This window comes from Nerophis ophidion, linkage group LG16, assembly GCF_033978795.1.
Source record: "Nerophis ophidion isolate RoL-2023_Sa linkage group LG16, RoL_Noph_v1.0, whole genome shotgun sequence".
NCBI classification, from domain to species: domain Eukaryota; kingdom Metazoa; phylum Chordata; class Actinopteri; order Syngnathiformes; family Syngnathidae; genus Nerophis; species Nerophis ophidion.
In genome coordinates this window covers 52,788,490-52,802,028 of record NC_084626.1, presented here as the reverse complement: position 1 = coordinate 52,802,028, position 13,539 = coordinate 52,788,490, and the positions used below count along the sequence as shown (strand labels likewise).

The following is a 13,539-nucleotide window of genomic DNA, read 5'->3' as shown; positions in this document are numbered from 1 at the left end:
ATATCAATGATTCTAAAATGACATGTAATTGTAAAACAAACATTTTGTACATTAGCTTGCTTATTAGCTGCCATTTTGGTGACGTGCAGATCGATACAGAGATTTCGATAACGCCAATACAACAGATCAATATGCGCTAAAGTTGACTCTCAAATAAATTGGACACGTTAGGTCAAGGGTGTCCAAACTTTTTCCACTGAGAGCCGCACACGGAAAATTTAAAGGCCTACTGAAAGCCACACAGTCTGATAGTTTATATATCAATGATGAAATATTAACATTGCAACACATGACAATACGGCCGCTTTAGTTTACTAAATTGCAATTTTAAATTTTGCGCAAAGTGTCCTATTGAAAACGTCGCGGAATGATGACGCAGGCCAGTCTAGTACCCACACTTTTTTACTACGAAGCCACGCTGTTGTAACACATGCAAACTGTGGCTTGGCATTGTCTTGCTGAAATAAGCAGGGGCGTCCATAAAAAAAAAAAAACTTTGCTTGGGTGCCAAAACCTGTATGTACCTTTCAGCATTAATGGTGCCTTCACAGATGTGGAAGTTACCCATGCCTTGGGCACTAATACACCCCCATACCATCACACATGTGTAAGTTACCCATGTCTTGGGCACTAATACACCCCCATACCATCACACATGTGTAAGTTACCCATGTCTTGGGCACTAATACACCCCCATACCATCACACATGTGTAAGTTACCCATGTCTTGGGCACTAATACACCCCCATACCATCACACATGTGTAAGTTACCCATGTCTTGGGCACTAATACACCCCCATACCATCACACATGTGTAAGTTACCCATGCCTTGTTCACTAATACACCCCCATACCATCACACATGTGTAAGTTACCCATGTCTTGTTCACTAATACACCCCCATACCATCACACATGTGTAAGTTACCCATGCCTTGGGCACTAATACACCCCCATACCATCACACATGTGTAAGTTACCCATGCCTTGGGCACTAATACACCCCCATACCATCACACATGTGTAAGTTACCCATGCCTTGTTCACTAATACACCCCCATACCATCACACATGTGTAAGTTACCCATGTCTTGGGCACTAATACACCCCCATACCATCACACATGTGTAAGTTACCCATGTCTTGTTCACTAATACACCCCCATACCATCACACATGTGTAAGTTACCCATGTCTTGGGCACTAATACACCCCCATGCCATCACACATGTGTAAGTTACCCATGCCTTGGGCACTAATACACCCCCATACCATCACACATGTGTAAGTTACCCATGTCTTGGGCACTAATGCACCCCCATACCATCACACATGTGTAAGTTACCCATGCCTTGGGCACTAATACACCCCCATACCATCACACATGTGTAAGTTACCCATGCCTTGGGCACTAATACACCCCCATACCATCACACATGTGTAAGTTACCCATGTCTTGGGCACTAATACACCCCCATACCATCACACATGTGTAAGTTACCCATGTCTTGGGCACTAATACACCCCCATACCATCACACATGTGTAAGTTACCCATGCCTTGGGCACTAATACACCCCCATACCATCACACATGTGTAAGTTACCCATGTCTTGGGCACTAATACACCCCCATACCATCACACATGTGTAAGTTACCCATGCCTTGGGCACTAATACACCCCCATACCATCACACATGTGTAAGTTACCCATGTCTTGGGCACTAATACACCCCCATACCATCACACATGTGTAAGTTACCCATGTCTTGGGCACTAATACACCCCCATACCATCACACATGTGTAAGTTACCCATGTCTTGGGCACTAATACACCCCCATACCATCACACATGTGTAAGTTACCCATGTCTTGGGCACTAATACACCCCCATACCATCACACATGTGTAAGTTACCCATGTCTTGGGCACTAATACACCCCCATACCATCACACATGTGTAAGTTACCCATGTCTTGGGCACTAATACACCCCCATACCATCACACATGTGTAAGTTACCCATGTCTTGGGCACTAATACACCCCCATACCATCACACATGTGTAAGTTACCCATGTCTTGGGCACTAATACACCCCCATACCATCACACATGTGTAAGTTACCCATGTCTTGGGCACTAATACACCCCCATACCATCACACATGTGTAAGTTACCCATGCCTTGGGCACTAATACACCCCCATACCATCACACATGTGTAAGTTACCCATGTCTTGGGCACTAATACACCCCCATACCATCACACATGTGTAAGTTACCCATGCCTTGGGCACTAATACACCCCCATACCGTCACACATGTGTAAGTTACCCATGCCTTGGGCACTAATACACCCCCATACCGTCACACATGTGTAAGTTACCCATGCCTTGGGCACTAATACACCCCCATACCATCACACATGTGTAAGTTACCCATGCCTTGGGCACTAATACACCCCCATACCATCACACATGTGTAAGTTACCCATGCCTTGGGCACTAATACACCCCCATACCATCACACATGTGTAAGTTACCCATGCCTTGGGCACTAATACACCCCCATACCATCACACATGTGTAAGTTACCCATGTCTTGGGCACTAATACACCCCCATACCATCACACATGTGTAAGTTACCCATGCCTTGGGCACTAATACACCCCCATACCATCACACATGTGTAAGTTACCCATGCCTTGGGCACTAATACACCCCCATACCATCACACATGTGTAAGTTACCCATGTCTTGGGCACTAATACACCCCCATACCATCACACATGTGTAAGTTACCCATGCCTTGGGCACTAATACACCCCCATACCATCACACATGTGTAAGTTACCCATGTCTTGGGCACTAATACACCCCCATACCATCACACATGTGTAAGTTACCCATGCCTTGGGCACTAATACACCCCCATACCATCACACATGCTGGTTTTTGAACTTTGCGCCTATAATAATCCGGATGGTTCCGGCAGGACACGATGTTCACATTTCCCCCCAAAAATTTGAAATGTGGACTCGTCAGACCACAGAACACTTTTCCACTTTGCATCAGTCCATCTTAGATGATCTCGGGCCCAGCCAAGCCGGCGGCGTTTCTGGGTGTTGTTGATAAATGGCTTTCGCTTTGCACAGTAAAGATTTAACTTGCACTTACAAATGTAGCGACAAATTAAAGTCACTCAAATTGTTTTTCTCAAGTGTTCCTGAGCCCATGTGGTGATATCCTTTACACACCAATGTCGCTTTTTGACGCAGTATAGCTTGAGGGATCGAAAGTCACGTGCATTCGATGTTGGTTTTCGGCCTAGCCACTTACGTGCAGTGATTTCTCCAGATTCTCTGAACCTTCTGATGTTATTACGGACACTAGATTGCAAAATCCCTAAATTCCTTGCAATTGCACTTTGAGAAAGGTTGTTCTTAAACTCTTGGACAATTTATTCACGCATTTGCTTACAAAGTGGTGACCCTCGCCCCATCCTTGTTTGTGAATTACTTAGCATTTCATGGAAACTGTTTTTATACCCAATCATGGCACCCACCTGTTCCCAATGAACCTGTTCACCTGTAAGATGTTCCAAATAAGTGTTTGATGAGCATTCCTAAACTTTCTCAGTCTTTTTTGCCGCTTGTGCCAGCTTTTTTGAAACATGTTGCAGGCATCTAATTCCAAATTTGCAAAAAATAGCTAAGTTTACCAGTTCGAACGTTAAATATCTTGTCTTTGCAGTCTGTTCAATTAAATATAAGTTGAAAAGGATTTGCAAGTCTTTATATTCTGTTTTTATTTACTATTTACACAAAGTGCCAACTTCACTGCTTTTGGGCTTTGTTTGTCACTCTTAAGACATTTTAAGTGTCAGTGACATGAATAAATGATAATAATACACTTCAGATTAGACACAGACAAACTTGATATCATAACAATCATTTTATCTTCAGCAAAAATCCAACCTGTGACATCGCGACCTGAGAGGGAAGTTGATAAAAATCCACAAAATTGTATTGCTGTTGGTGTAAAAGCTTGAGTTCATTTGCCCTCTTTATTTTACTACATTGTATCGCCATCTACAAACCCCGTTTCCATATGAGTTGGGAAATTGTGTTAGATGTAAATATAAACTGAATACAATGATTTGCAAATCCTTTTCAAGCCATATTCAGTTGAATATGTTACAAAGACAACATATTTGATGTTCAAACTCATAAACTTTATTTTTATTTTTGCAAACAATCATTAAATTTAGAATTTCATGGCTGCAACACGTGCCAAAGTAGTTGGGAAAGGGCATGTTCACCACTGTGTTACATCACCTTTTCTTTTAACAACACTCAATAAACGTTTGGAAACTGAGGAAACTAATTGTTGAAGCTTTGAAAGTGGAATTCTTTCCCATTCTTGTTTTATGTAGAGCTTCAGTCCTTCAACAGTCCGGGGTCTCCGCTGTCCTATTTTACGCTTCATTGTACGCCACACATTTTCCATGGGAGACAGGTCTGGACTGCAGGCGGGCCAGGAAAGTACCCACGCTCTTTTTTTACGAAGCCACGCTGTTTTAACACTTGTCATGCTGAAATAAGCAGGGGCGTCCCTGATAACGTTGCTTGGATGATAACATATGTTGCTCCAAAACCTGTATGGACCTTTCAGCATTAATGGTGCCTTCACAGATGTGTAAGTTACCCATGCCTTGGGCACTAATACACCCCCATACCATCACACATGTGTAAGTTACCCATGTCTTGGGCACTAATGCACCCCCATACCATCACACATGTGTAAGTTACCCATGCCTTGGGCACTAATACACCCCCATACCATCACACATGTGTAAGTTACCCATGCCTTGGGCACTAATACACCCCCATACCATCACACATGTGTAAGTTACCCATGTCTTGGGCACTAATGCACCCCCATACCATCACACATGTGTAAGTTACCCATGTCTTGGGCACTAATACACCCCCATACCATCACACATGTGTAAGTTACCCATGTCTTGGGCACTAATACACCCCCATACCATCACACATGTGTAAGTTACCCATGCCTTGGGCACTAATACACCCCCATACCATCACACATGCTGGCTTTTACACTTTGCGCCTATAACAATCCGAATGGTTATTTTCCTCTTTGTTCTGGAGGACACCACGTCCTCTGTTTCCAAATATAATTTGAAATGTGGACTCCTCAGACCACAGAACACTTTTCCACTTTGCATCAGTCCATCTTAGATGAGCTCGGGCCCAGCCAAGCCAGCGGCGTTTCAGGGTGTTGTTGATAAATGGGTTTGGCTTTGCATAGTAGAGTTTTAACTTGCACTTACAGATGTAGCGAGTAACTGTAGTTACTGACAGTGGTTTTATGAAGTGTTCCTGAGCCCATCTGGTGATATCCTTTACACACCGATGTCGGTTTTTGATGCAGTACCGCCTGAGGGTTCAAAAGTCCGTAATATCATCACTTACGTGCAGTGAGTTCTCCAGATTCTCTGAACTTTTTAATGATTTTACGGACCGTAGATGGTAAAATCTCTAAATTCCTTGCAATAGCTCGTTGAGAAATGTTGTTCTAAAACTGTTCAACAATTTGCTTACAAAGTGGTGACCCTCACCCCATCCTTGTTTGTGAATGACTTAGCATTTCATGGAAGCTGTTTTTATATCCAATCATGGCACCCACCTGTTCCCAATTAGCCTGCACACCTGTGGGATGTTCCAAATAAGTGTTTGATGAGCATTCCTCAACTTTATCAGTATTTCTTGCCACCTTTCCCAACTTATTCGTCACGTGTTGCTGGCATCAAATTCTAAATTTAATGATTGTTTGCAAAAAAAACAAAAGTTTATGAGTTTGAACATGAAATATGTTGTCTTTGTAGCATATTCAACTGAATATGGCTTGAAAAGGATTTGCAAATCATTGTATTCTGTTTATATTTACATCTAACACAATTTCCCAACTCATATGGAAACAGGGTTTGTATTTATTTATTTATTATATTTTTCATGTGTTACTACTGTAAACCTTTCTATGTACATACAGAGCCGACTGACAGTAACATGTTTTCCATACCAAGCTAATAGAAATTCTGCTACTTATTTTTGATATAATCATTGCAAAAGCTTACAGGCGACATGACATCTCTGCTGCAGCCATAACTGTCAAAACTTGTGGATTTCGTACAAACCCCAGCAGAGTAGAAGCTGCATGTTATTATAAGCGGAACTCAACACTGGAAAGCATGTGTGCAGAAATCTATTCAATGTTAGACATGAGAGACGAAATAGTTGAGCCTGTACAAATATTTTCCTTGAAAGCTATGAAGAGTTCCACTTCACCATCAGGGGTGTCCAAAGGGTGGTGAGGCTGATAAAGCTCACTCCTGACACCTTAAAAAGTGTGTGCTCCACCTCAATATTTTAGCTGGACGCCACATTCAGAGGACCCAGGGATATTAATATAAGTGAGATATATTATTACACCAGTGGTTCTCATACATTAATAATACATCAATTAATGTTTAAAGTCCTACTGAAAGCCACTACTAGCGACCACGCAGCCTGATAGTTTATATATCAATGATGAAATATTAACATTGCAACACATGACAATACGGCCGCTTTAGTTTACTAAATTGCAATTTTAAATTTCTTGCGAAGTGTCTGTTGAAAACATTGCGGAATAATGACGCTTATGTTGACGCGTGCTTGTGACGTTATTGGTTGGAGCGGACATGTTCTTCCAGCACCACTCACGGCTAAAAGTCGTCTGCTTTAATCGCATAATTACACAGTATTTTGGACATCTGTGTTGCTGAATCTTTAGCAATTTGTTCAATTAATAATGGAGACATCAAAGAAGAAAGATGTAGGTGGGAAGCGGTGGATTGCAGCTGCCTTTAGCAACACAAACACTGCCGGTGTTTCCTTGTTTACATTCCCGAAGATGAAGCTTTACTATGGAACAGAGCGGTCAAGCGAACATGGTTCTCTACCACATGTCAACCGGTAGGTTTCGGTGAGAAAATTGTGGTAATAAAGTCCTACTGAAAGCCACTACTAGCGACCACGCAGTCTGATAGTTTATATATCAATGATGAAATATTAACATTGCAACACATGCCAATACGGCCGCTTTAGTTTACTAAATTGCAATTTTAAATTTCCCGCGGAATTTCTTGTTGAAGACGATGACGCTTATGTTGACGTGTGTTTGTGACGTTATTGGTTGGAGCGGACATTTTATCCCAGCACCACTCACGGCTAAAAGTCGTCCGATTTAATCGCATAAATACACAGTATTCTGGACATCTGTGTTGCTGAATCTTTTGCAATTTGTTCAATTAATAATGGAGACATCAAAGAAGAAATATGTAGGTGGGAAGCGGTGGATTGCAGCTGCCTTTAGCAACACAAACACAGCCGGTGTTGCCTTGTTTACATTCCCAAAGATGAAGCTTTACTGTGGAACAGAGCGGTCAAGCGAACATGGATTCCGACCACATGTCAACCGGCAGGTTTCGGTGAGAAAATTGTGGTAATAAAGTCCTACTGAAAGCCACTACTAGCGACCACGCAGTCTGATAGTTTATATATCAATGATGAAATATTAACATTGCAACACATGACAATACGGCCGCTTTAGTTTACTAAATTGTCATTTTATATTTTCCGCGGAATTTCTTGTTGAAAACGTCGTGGAATGATGACATTTATGTTGACGCGTGTTTGTGACATTATTGGCTGGAGCGGACATTTTATCCTAGCACCACTCACGGCTAAAAGTCGTCCAATTTAATCGCATAAATACTCAGTATTCTGGACATCCGTGTTGATGAATCTTTTGCAATTTGTTCAATTAATAATGGAGACGTCAAAGAAGAATGCTGTTGGTGGAAAGCGGTGGATTGCAGCTGCCTTTAGCAATCAAAACACAGCCGGTGTTTTGATTGAGTGTTGTTAAAGACTTACTGCTCCACAGTAAGTCTTTGCTGTCGTCCAAAATTCTGTTTTTGTTTACTTTGTAGCCAGTTCAGTTTTAGTCTTGTTCCCTAAGCTGCAATGCCTTTTTCTTTGGGGCACTCACCTTTTGTTTATTTTTGGTTTTAGCATTAGATACCTTTTTACCTGCACCCTGCCTCCCTCTGCCATCCACATATTGGGAACAGGACAAAGCATGTTCTGACATCTACAAGGCAATTAGCTACCTACTGATATGGAAGAGTATAAGATTGTTACTCAGCTGAGATCTAGACAGTACAGACACTCAACAACAACAACATATCATTTGCAGACTAGAATTACTGCTTTGCAAAACATGTTTTAACCCAAATAGGTGAAATTAGAGCAGGGGTCAGCAACCTTTTTGAAAGCAAGAGCTACTTCTTGGGTACTGATTCATGCCAAGGGCTACCAGTTTGATACACACTTCAATACATTGCCAGAAATAGCCAATTTGCTCAATTTACCTTTAATAAATAAATCCATATATATTTAAAAAAATGGGTATTTCTGTCTGTCATTCCGTCGTACATTTTTTTTCCTTTTAGGGAAGGTTTTTTGTAGAAAAAAAACACTTAATTGAACGCTTTAAAAGAGGAGAAAACAGGAAAAAAAAGAAAATTAAATTTTGAAACATAGTTTATCTTCAATTTCGACTCTTTAAAATTTAAAATTCAACCGAAAAAAAGAAGAGAAAAACTAGCTAATTCGAATCTATTTTTCAAAATTAAAAAAAGGAATTTATGGAACATCATTAGTAATTTTTCCTGATTAAGATTAATTTTAGAATTTTGATGACATGTTTTAAATAGGTTAAAATCCAATCTGCACTTTGTTAGAATATATAACAAATAGGACCAAGCTATATTTCTAACAAAGACAAATCATTATTTCTTCTAGATTTTCCAGAACAAAAAATGTAAAAGAAATTCAAAAGACTTTGAAATAAGATTTAAATTTGGTTCCACAGATTTTCTAGATTTGCCGGAATAATTTTTCTGAATTTTACTTATAAGTTTGAAGAAATATTTCACAAATATTCTTCGTCGAAAAAACAGAAGCTAAAATGAAGAATTAAATCAAAATGTATTTATTATTCTTTACAATGAACAAAATAAATTGACTTGAACATTGATTTAAATTGTCAGGAAAAAAGAGGAAGGAGTTTAAAAGGTAAAAAGGTATATGTGTTTAAAAATCCTAAAATCATTTTTAAGGTTGTATTTTTTTCTGTAAAATTTTATTTTTGAAAGTTATAAGAAGCAAAGTAAAACAATTAATTAATTTATTTTAAACAAGGGAAGACCAAGTCTTTAAAATATTTTCTTGGATTTTCAAATTCTATTTGACTTTTGTCTCTCTTAGAATTAAAAATGTCGAGCAAAGTGAGACCAGCTTGCTAGTAAATAAATAAACTTTAAAAAATAGAGGCAGCTCACTGGTAAGTGCTGCTATATGAGCTATTTTTAGAACAGGCCAGCGGGGCGACTCATCTGGTCCTTACGGGCACCGCGTTGGTGACCCCTGAATTAGATCATCTCCCACGACACACCAGGTCGCGGCACAGTGGTTGAAAAACACTGATCTAGACCACAAGGAAGTGTTTTCCATTTAAAAAAAATATATATATATACTAAGACCCCTTTAAAGCGGCCTATAATAAACCTGACTAGACCGGATGGTCCGGGAATAACGGTAGTTAGAAGTAAATTTACCAGTATATGTTTTTTTTTTTACTCCCTTTTGTTGCAAGCCAACACCCCTTTTGGGAAACATTACGCCCCAATTTGCTTTGTGGATCATTTCTTCAGATAGCTGAGCGTACTTTGACCGAAACTAGATCGATTTGAGCATCTTTAATGTAGAAAATGTATCAAACCCCGTTTGGACACCCCTGCTCTTGACGCCTCCTTGCAGGCTGCAGTGTTATTCCAGGCCAACAGGTGGCAGTGTGGTCTCACGCGGGGTCGCTGTGAAAAGAAGACTTCCACATGCTTGGCTCAGATAGTCCACAACTAAAGTATATTACAAATAGTGTGGGACTAAGAAGGCCGCTCCTACTGATGCTCGGTCATCCTTGGGTCCGGCTACAGGTATTCTTCTTCTTTGACATACAGAATCTCATGTGCTGGGCTGGGTACCTGGGAGCAAAGGATAATATTAGGAAAAAAATTGCAAATCGCAACACTTTGAATGTGTTTCTTTAATCAATACAATAAGACCTTGCTTTTCATTAGTGTTCCATTCTAAAAAGAACGATAAAAGAAGCAATTGTTCCCAGAAGAAATAATGCAAATCCAAATAATCTGTTTTTGACACCTAAAATATGTGGGGTGATGTTGCCAGGCTGACTGCCTGGCAACTGCAGGCTTAAATAGTGATGTGGTGATTGACAACAGGTGCATGAGTCCAAATGAATCAGGTGCGTGACATGACAGGTGAAAACTAATGGTTTGTCATGGGAGTGACAAAACAGGAACTGACAAAATCCAAAAACCAAACAGAACATAACCAAACTAAACATGATCACCAGGACATGAGACATAAGAAATAATGCAATTCCAAATAGTCTGTTTTTGACACCTAAAATATGTACACAAACCTCATTTAATAGAGAATAATTGCAGTTTTACTAATAGAAAACAACATAAAATACATTTAAATGATGAATGAAACAAATAAAACAATAAAAGAAGCAATGTTTCCATAAGAAATAATGCAAATCCAAATAATTTGTTTTTGACACCTAAAAATATGTACACAGAACTCATTTAATAGAGAATAATTGCAGTTTTACTAATAGAAAACAATGTGAAATAGATTTAAATGATGAGTGAAATGAATGAAACGATAAAAGAAGCAATTGTTCCCAGAAGAAATAATGCAAATCCAAATATTCTGTTTTTGACACCTAAAATATGTGGGGTGATGTCGCCAGGCTGACTGCCTGGCAACTGCAGGCTTAAATAGTGATGTGGTGATTGACAACAGGTGCATGAGTCCAAATGAATCAGGTGTGTGACATGACAGGTGAAAACTAATGGTTTGTCCTGGGAGTGACAAAACAGGAACTGACAAAATCCAAAAACCAAACGGAACATAACCAAACTAAACATGATCACCAGGACGTGACACATAAGAAATAATCCAATTCCAAATAGTCTGTTTTTGACACCTAAAATATGTACACAAAACTCATTTAATAGAGAATAATTGCCGTTTTACTAATAGAAAACAAGGTAAAATACATTTAAATGATGAATGAAACAAAACAATAAAACACGCAATGTTTCCCTGAGAAATAATGCAAATCCAAATAATCTATTTTTGACACCTAAAAATATGTACACAAAACTCATTTAATAGAGAATAATTGCAGTTTTACAAATAGAAAACAATGTAAAATAGATTTAAATAATGAATGAAATGAATGAAACGATAAAAGAAGCAATTTTTCCCATAATGTCAATACTAAGACTAAGGTGTAGATTGTTTTCCCGAGGTGCGAAGCGACATGGCGTGAAGGTAATGACATCTTTTAATTTTAACACACAAAAGTACTACAAAAACAAAGGGTATAAACAAAAACTTGCACAAAGGCAGAAGTATGGATATAAAACAAAACTTGCAAACTATGGAATGAATAAAGAAAACTTACTTGGAACGAGAAAAGAGCATGAAAAAGAGCAGCATGGATCATCAGCATGAATAACAAGGGTGTATAGAGGGTGATGTCGCCAGGCTGACTGCCTGGCAACTGCAGGCTTAAATAGTGATGTGGTGATTGACAACAGGTGCATGAGTCCAAATGACTCAGGTGCGTGACATGACAGGTGAAAACTAATGGTTTGTCATGGGAGTGACAAAACAGGAACTGACAAAATCCAAAAACCAAACAGAACATAACCAAACTAAACATGATCACCAGGACATGACACATAAGAAATAATCCAATTCCAAATAGTCTGTTTTTGACACCTAAAATATGTACACAAAACTCATTTAATAGAGAATAATTGCAGTTTTACTAATAGAAAACAACGTAAAATACATTTAAATGATGAATGAAACGAATAAAACAGTAAAAGAAGCAATGTTTCCATAAGAAATAATGCATATCCAAATAATCTGTTTTTGACACCTAAAAATATGTACACAAAACTCATTTAATAGAGAATAATTGCAAATTTACAAATAGAAAACAATGTGAAATAGATTTAAATGGTGAATGAAATGAATGAAATGATAAAAGAAGCAATTGTTCCCAGAAGAAATAATGCAAATCCAAATATTCTGTTTTTGACACCTAAAATATGTGGGGTGATGTTGCCAGGCTGACTGCCTGGCAACTGCAGGCTTAAATAGTGATGTGGTGATTGACAACAGGTGCATGAGTCCAAATGACTCAGGTGCGTGACATGACAGGTGAAAACTAATGGTTTGTCATGGGAGTGACAAAACAGGAACTGACAAAATCCAAAAACCAAACAGAACATAACCAAACTAAACATGATCACCAGGACATGACACATAAGAAATAATGCAATTCCAAATAGTCTGTTTTTGACACCTAAAATATGTACACAAAAGTCATTTAATAGAGAATAATTGCAGTTTTACTAATAAAAAACAACGTAAAATACATTTAAATGATGAATGAAACGAATAAAACAGTAAAAGAAGCAATGTTTCCATAAGAAATAATGCAAATCCAAATAATCTGTTTTTGACACCTAAAATTATGAACACAAAACTCATTTAAGAGAGAACAATTGCAGATTTACAAATAGAAAACAATGTGAAATAGATTTAAATGATGAATGAAATGAATGAAACGATAAAAGAAGCAATTGTTCCCAGAAGAAATAATGCAAATCCGAATATTCTGTTTTTGACACCTAAAATATGTGGGGTGATGTTGCCAGGCTGACTGCCTGGCAACTGCAGGCTTAAATGGTGATGTGGTGATTGACAACAGATGCATGAATCCAAATGAATCAGGTGCGTGACATGACAGGTGAAAACTAATGGTTTGTCATGGGAGTGACAAAACAGGAACTGACAAAATCCAAAAACCAAACAGAACATAACCAAACTAAACATGATCACCAGGACATGACACATAAGAAATAATGCAAATCCAAATAGTCTGTTTTTGACACCTAAAATATGTACAGAAAAATCATTTAATAGAGAATATTTGCAGTTTTACAAATAGAAAACAATGTAAAATAGATTTAAATGATGAATGAAATAAATGAAACGATAAAAGAAGCAAATTTTCCCATAATGTCAATACTAAGACTAAGGTGTAGATTGTTTTCCCGAGGTGCGAAGCGACATGGCGTGAAGGTAATGACATCTTTCAATTTTAACACACAAAAGTACTACAAACACAAAGGGTATAAACAAAAACTTGCACAAAGGCAGAACTATGGACATAAAACAAAACTTGCAAACTATGGAATGAATAAAGAAAACTTACTTGGAACGAGAAAAGAGCATGAA

At 38.6% G+C, this 13,539-nt stretch overlaps 1 protein-coding gene across 2 annotated transcripts in view; it reads right to left on the bottom strand.

Annotated features, from left to right (window-relative positions):
• Window positions 1–3,937: 3,937 nt before the first annotated feature.
• The window catches only part of klhdc8a (kelch domain containing 8A), a 179,820-nt gene continuing 170,218 nt past the window's right edge, over window positions 3,938–13,539 (bottom strand). For both annotated transcript variants that reach the window (XM_061875508.1, XM_061875507.1), the window contains one exon: window positions 3,938–10,172. In XM_061875508.1, the coding sequence (XP_061731492.1) occupies window positions 10,119–10,172 (54 nt within the window). In that variant the 3' untranslated portion in view covers window positions 3,938–10,118. The remainder of the gene's footprint in view (window positions 10,173–13,539) is intronic.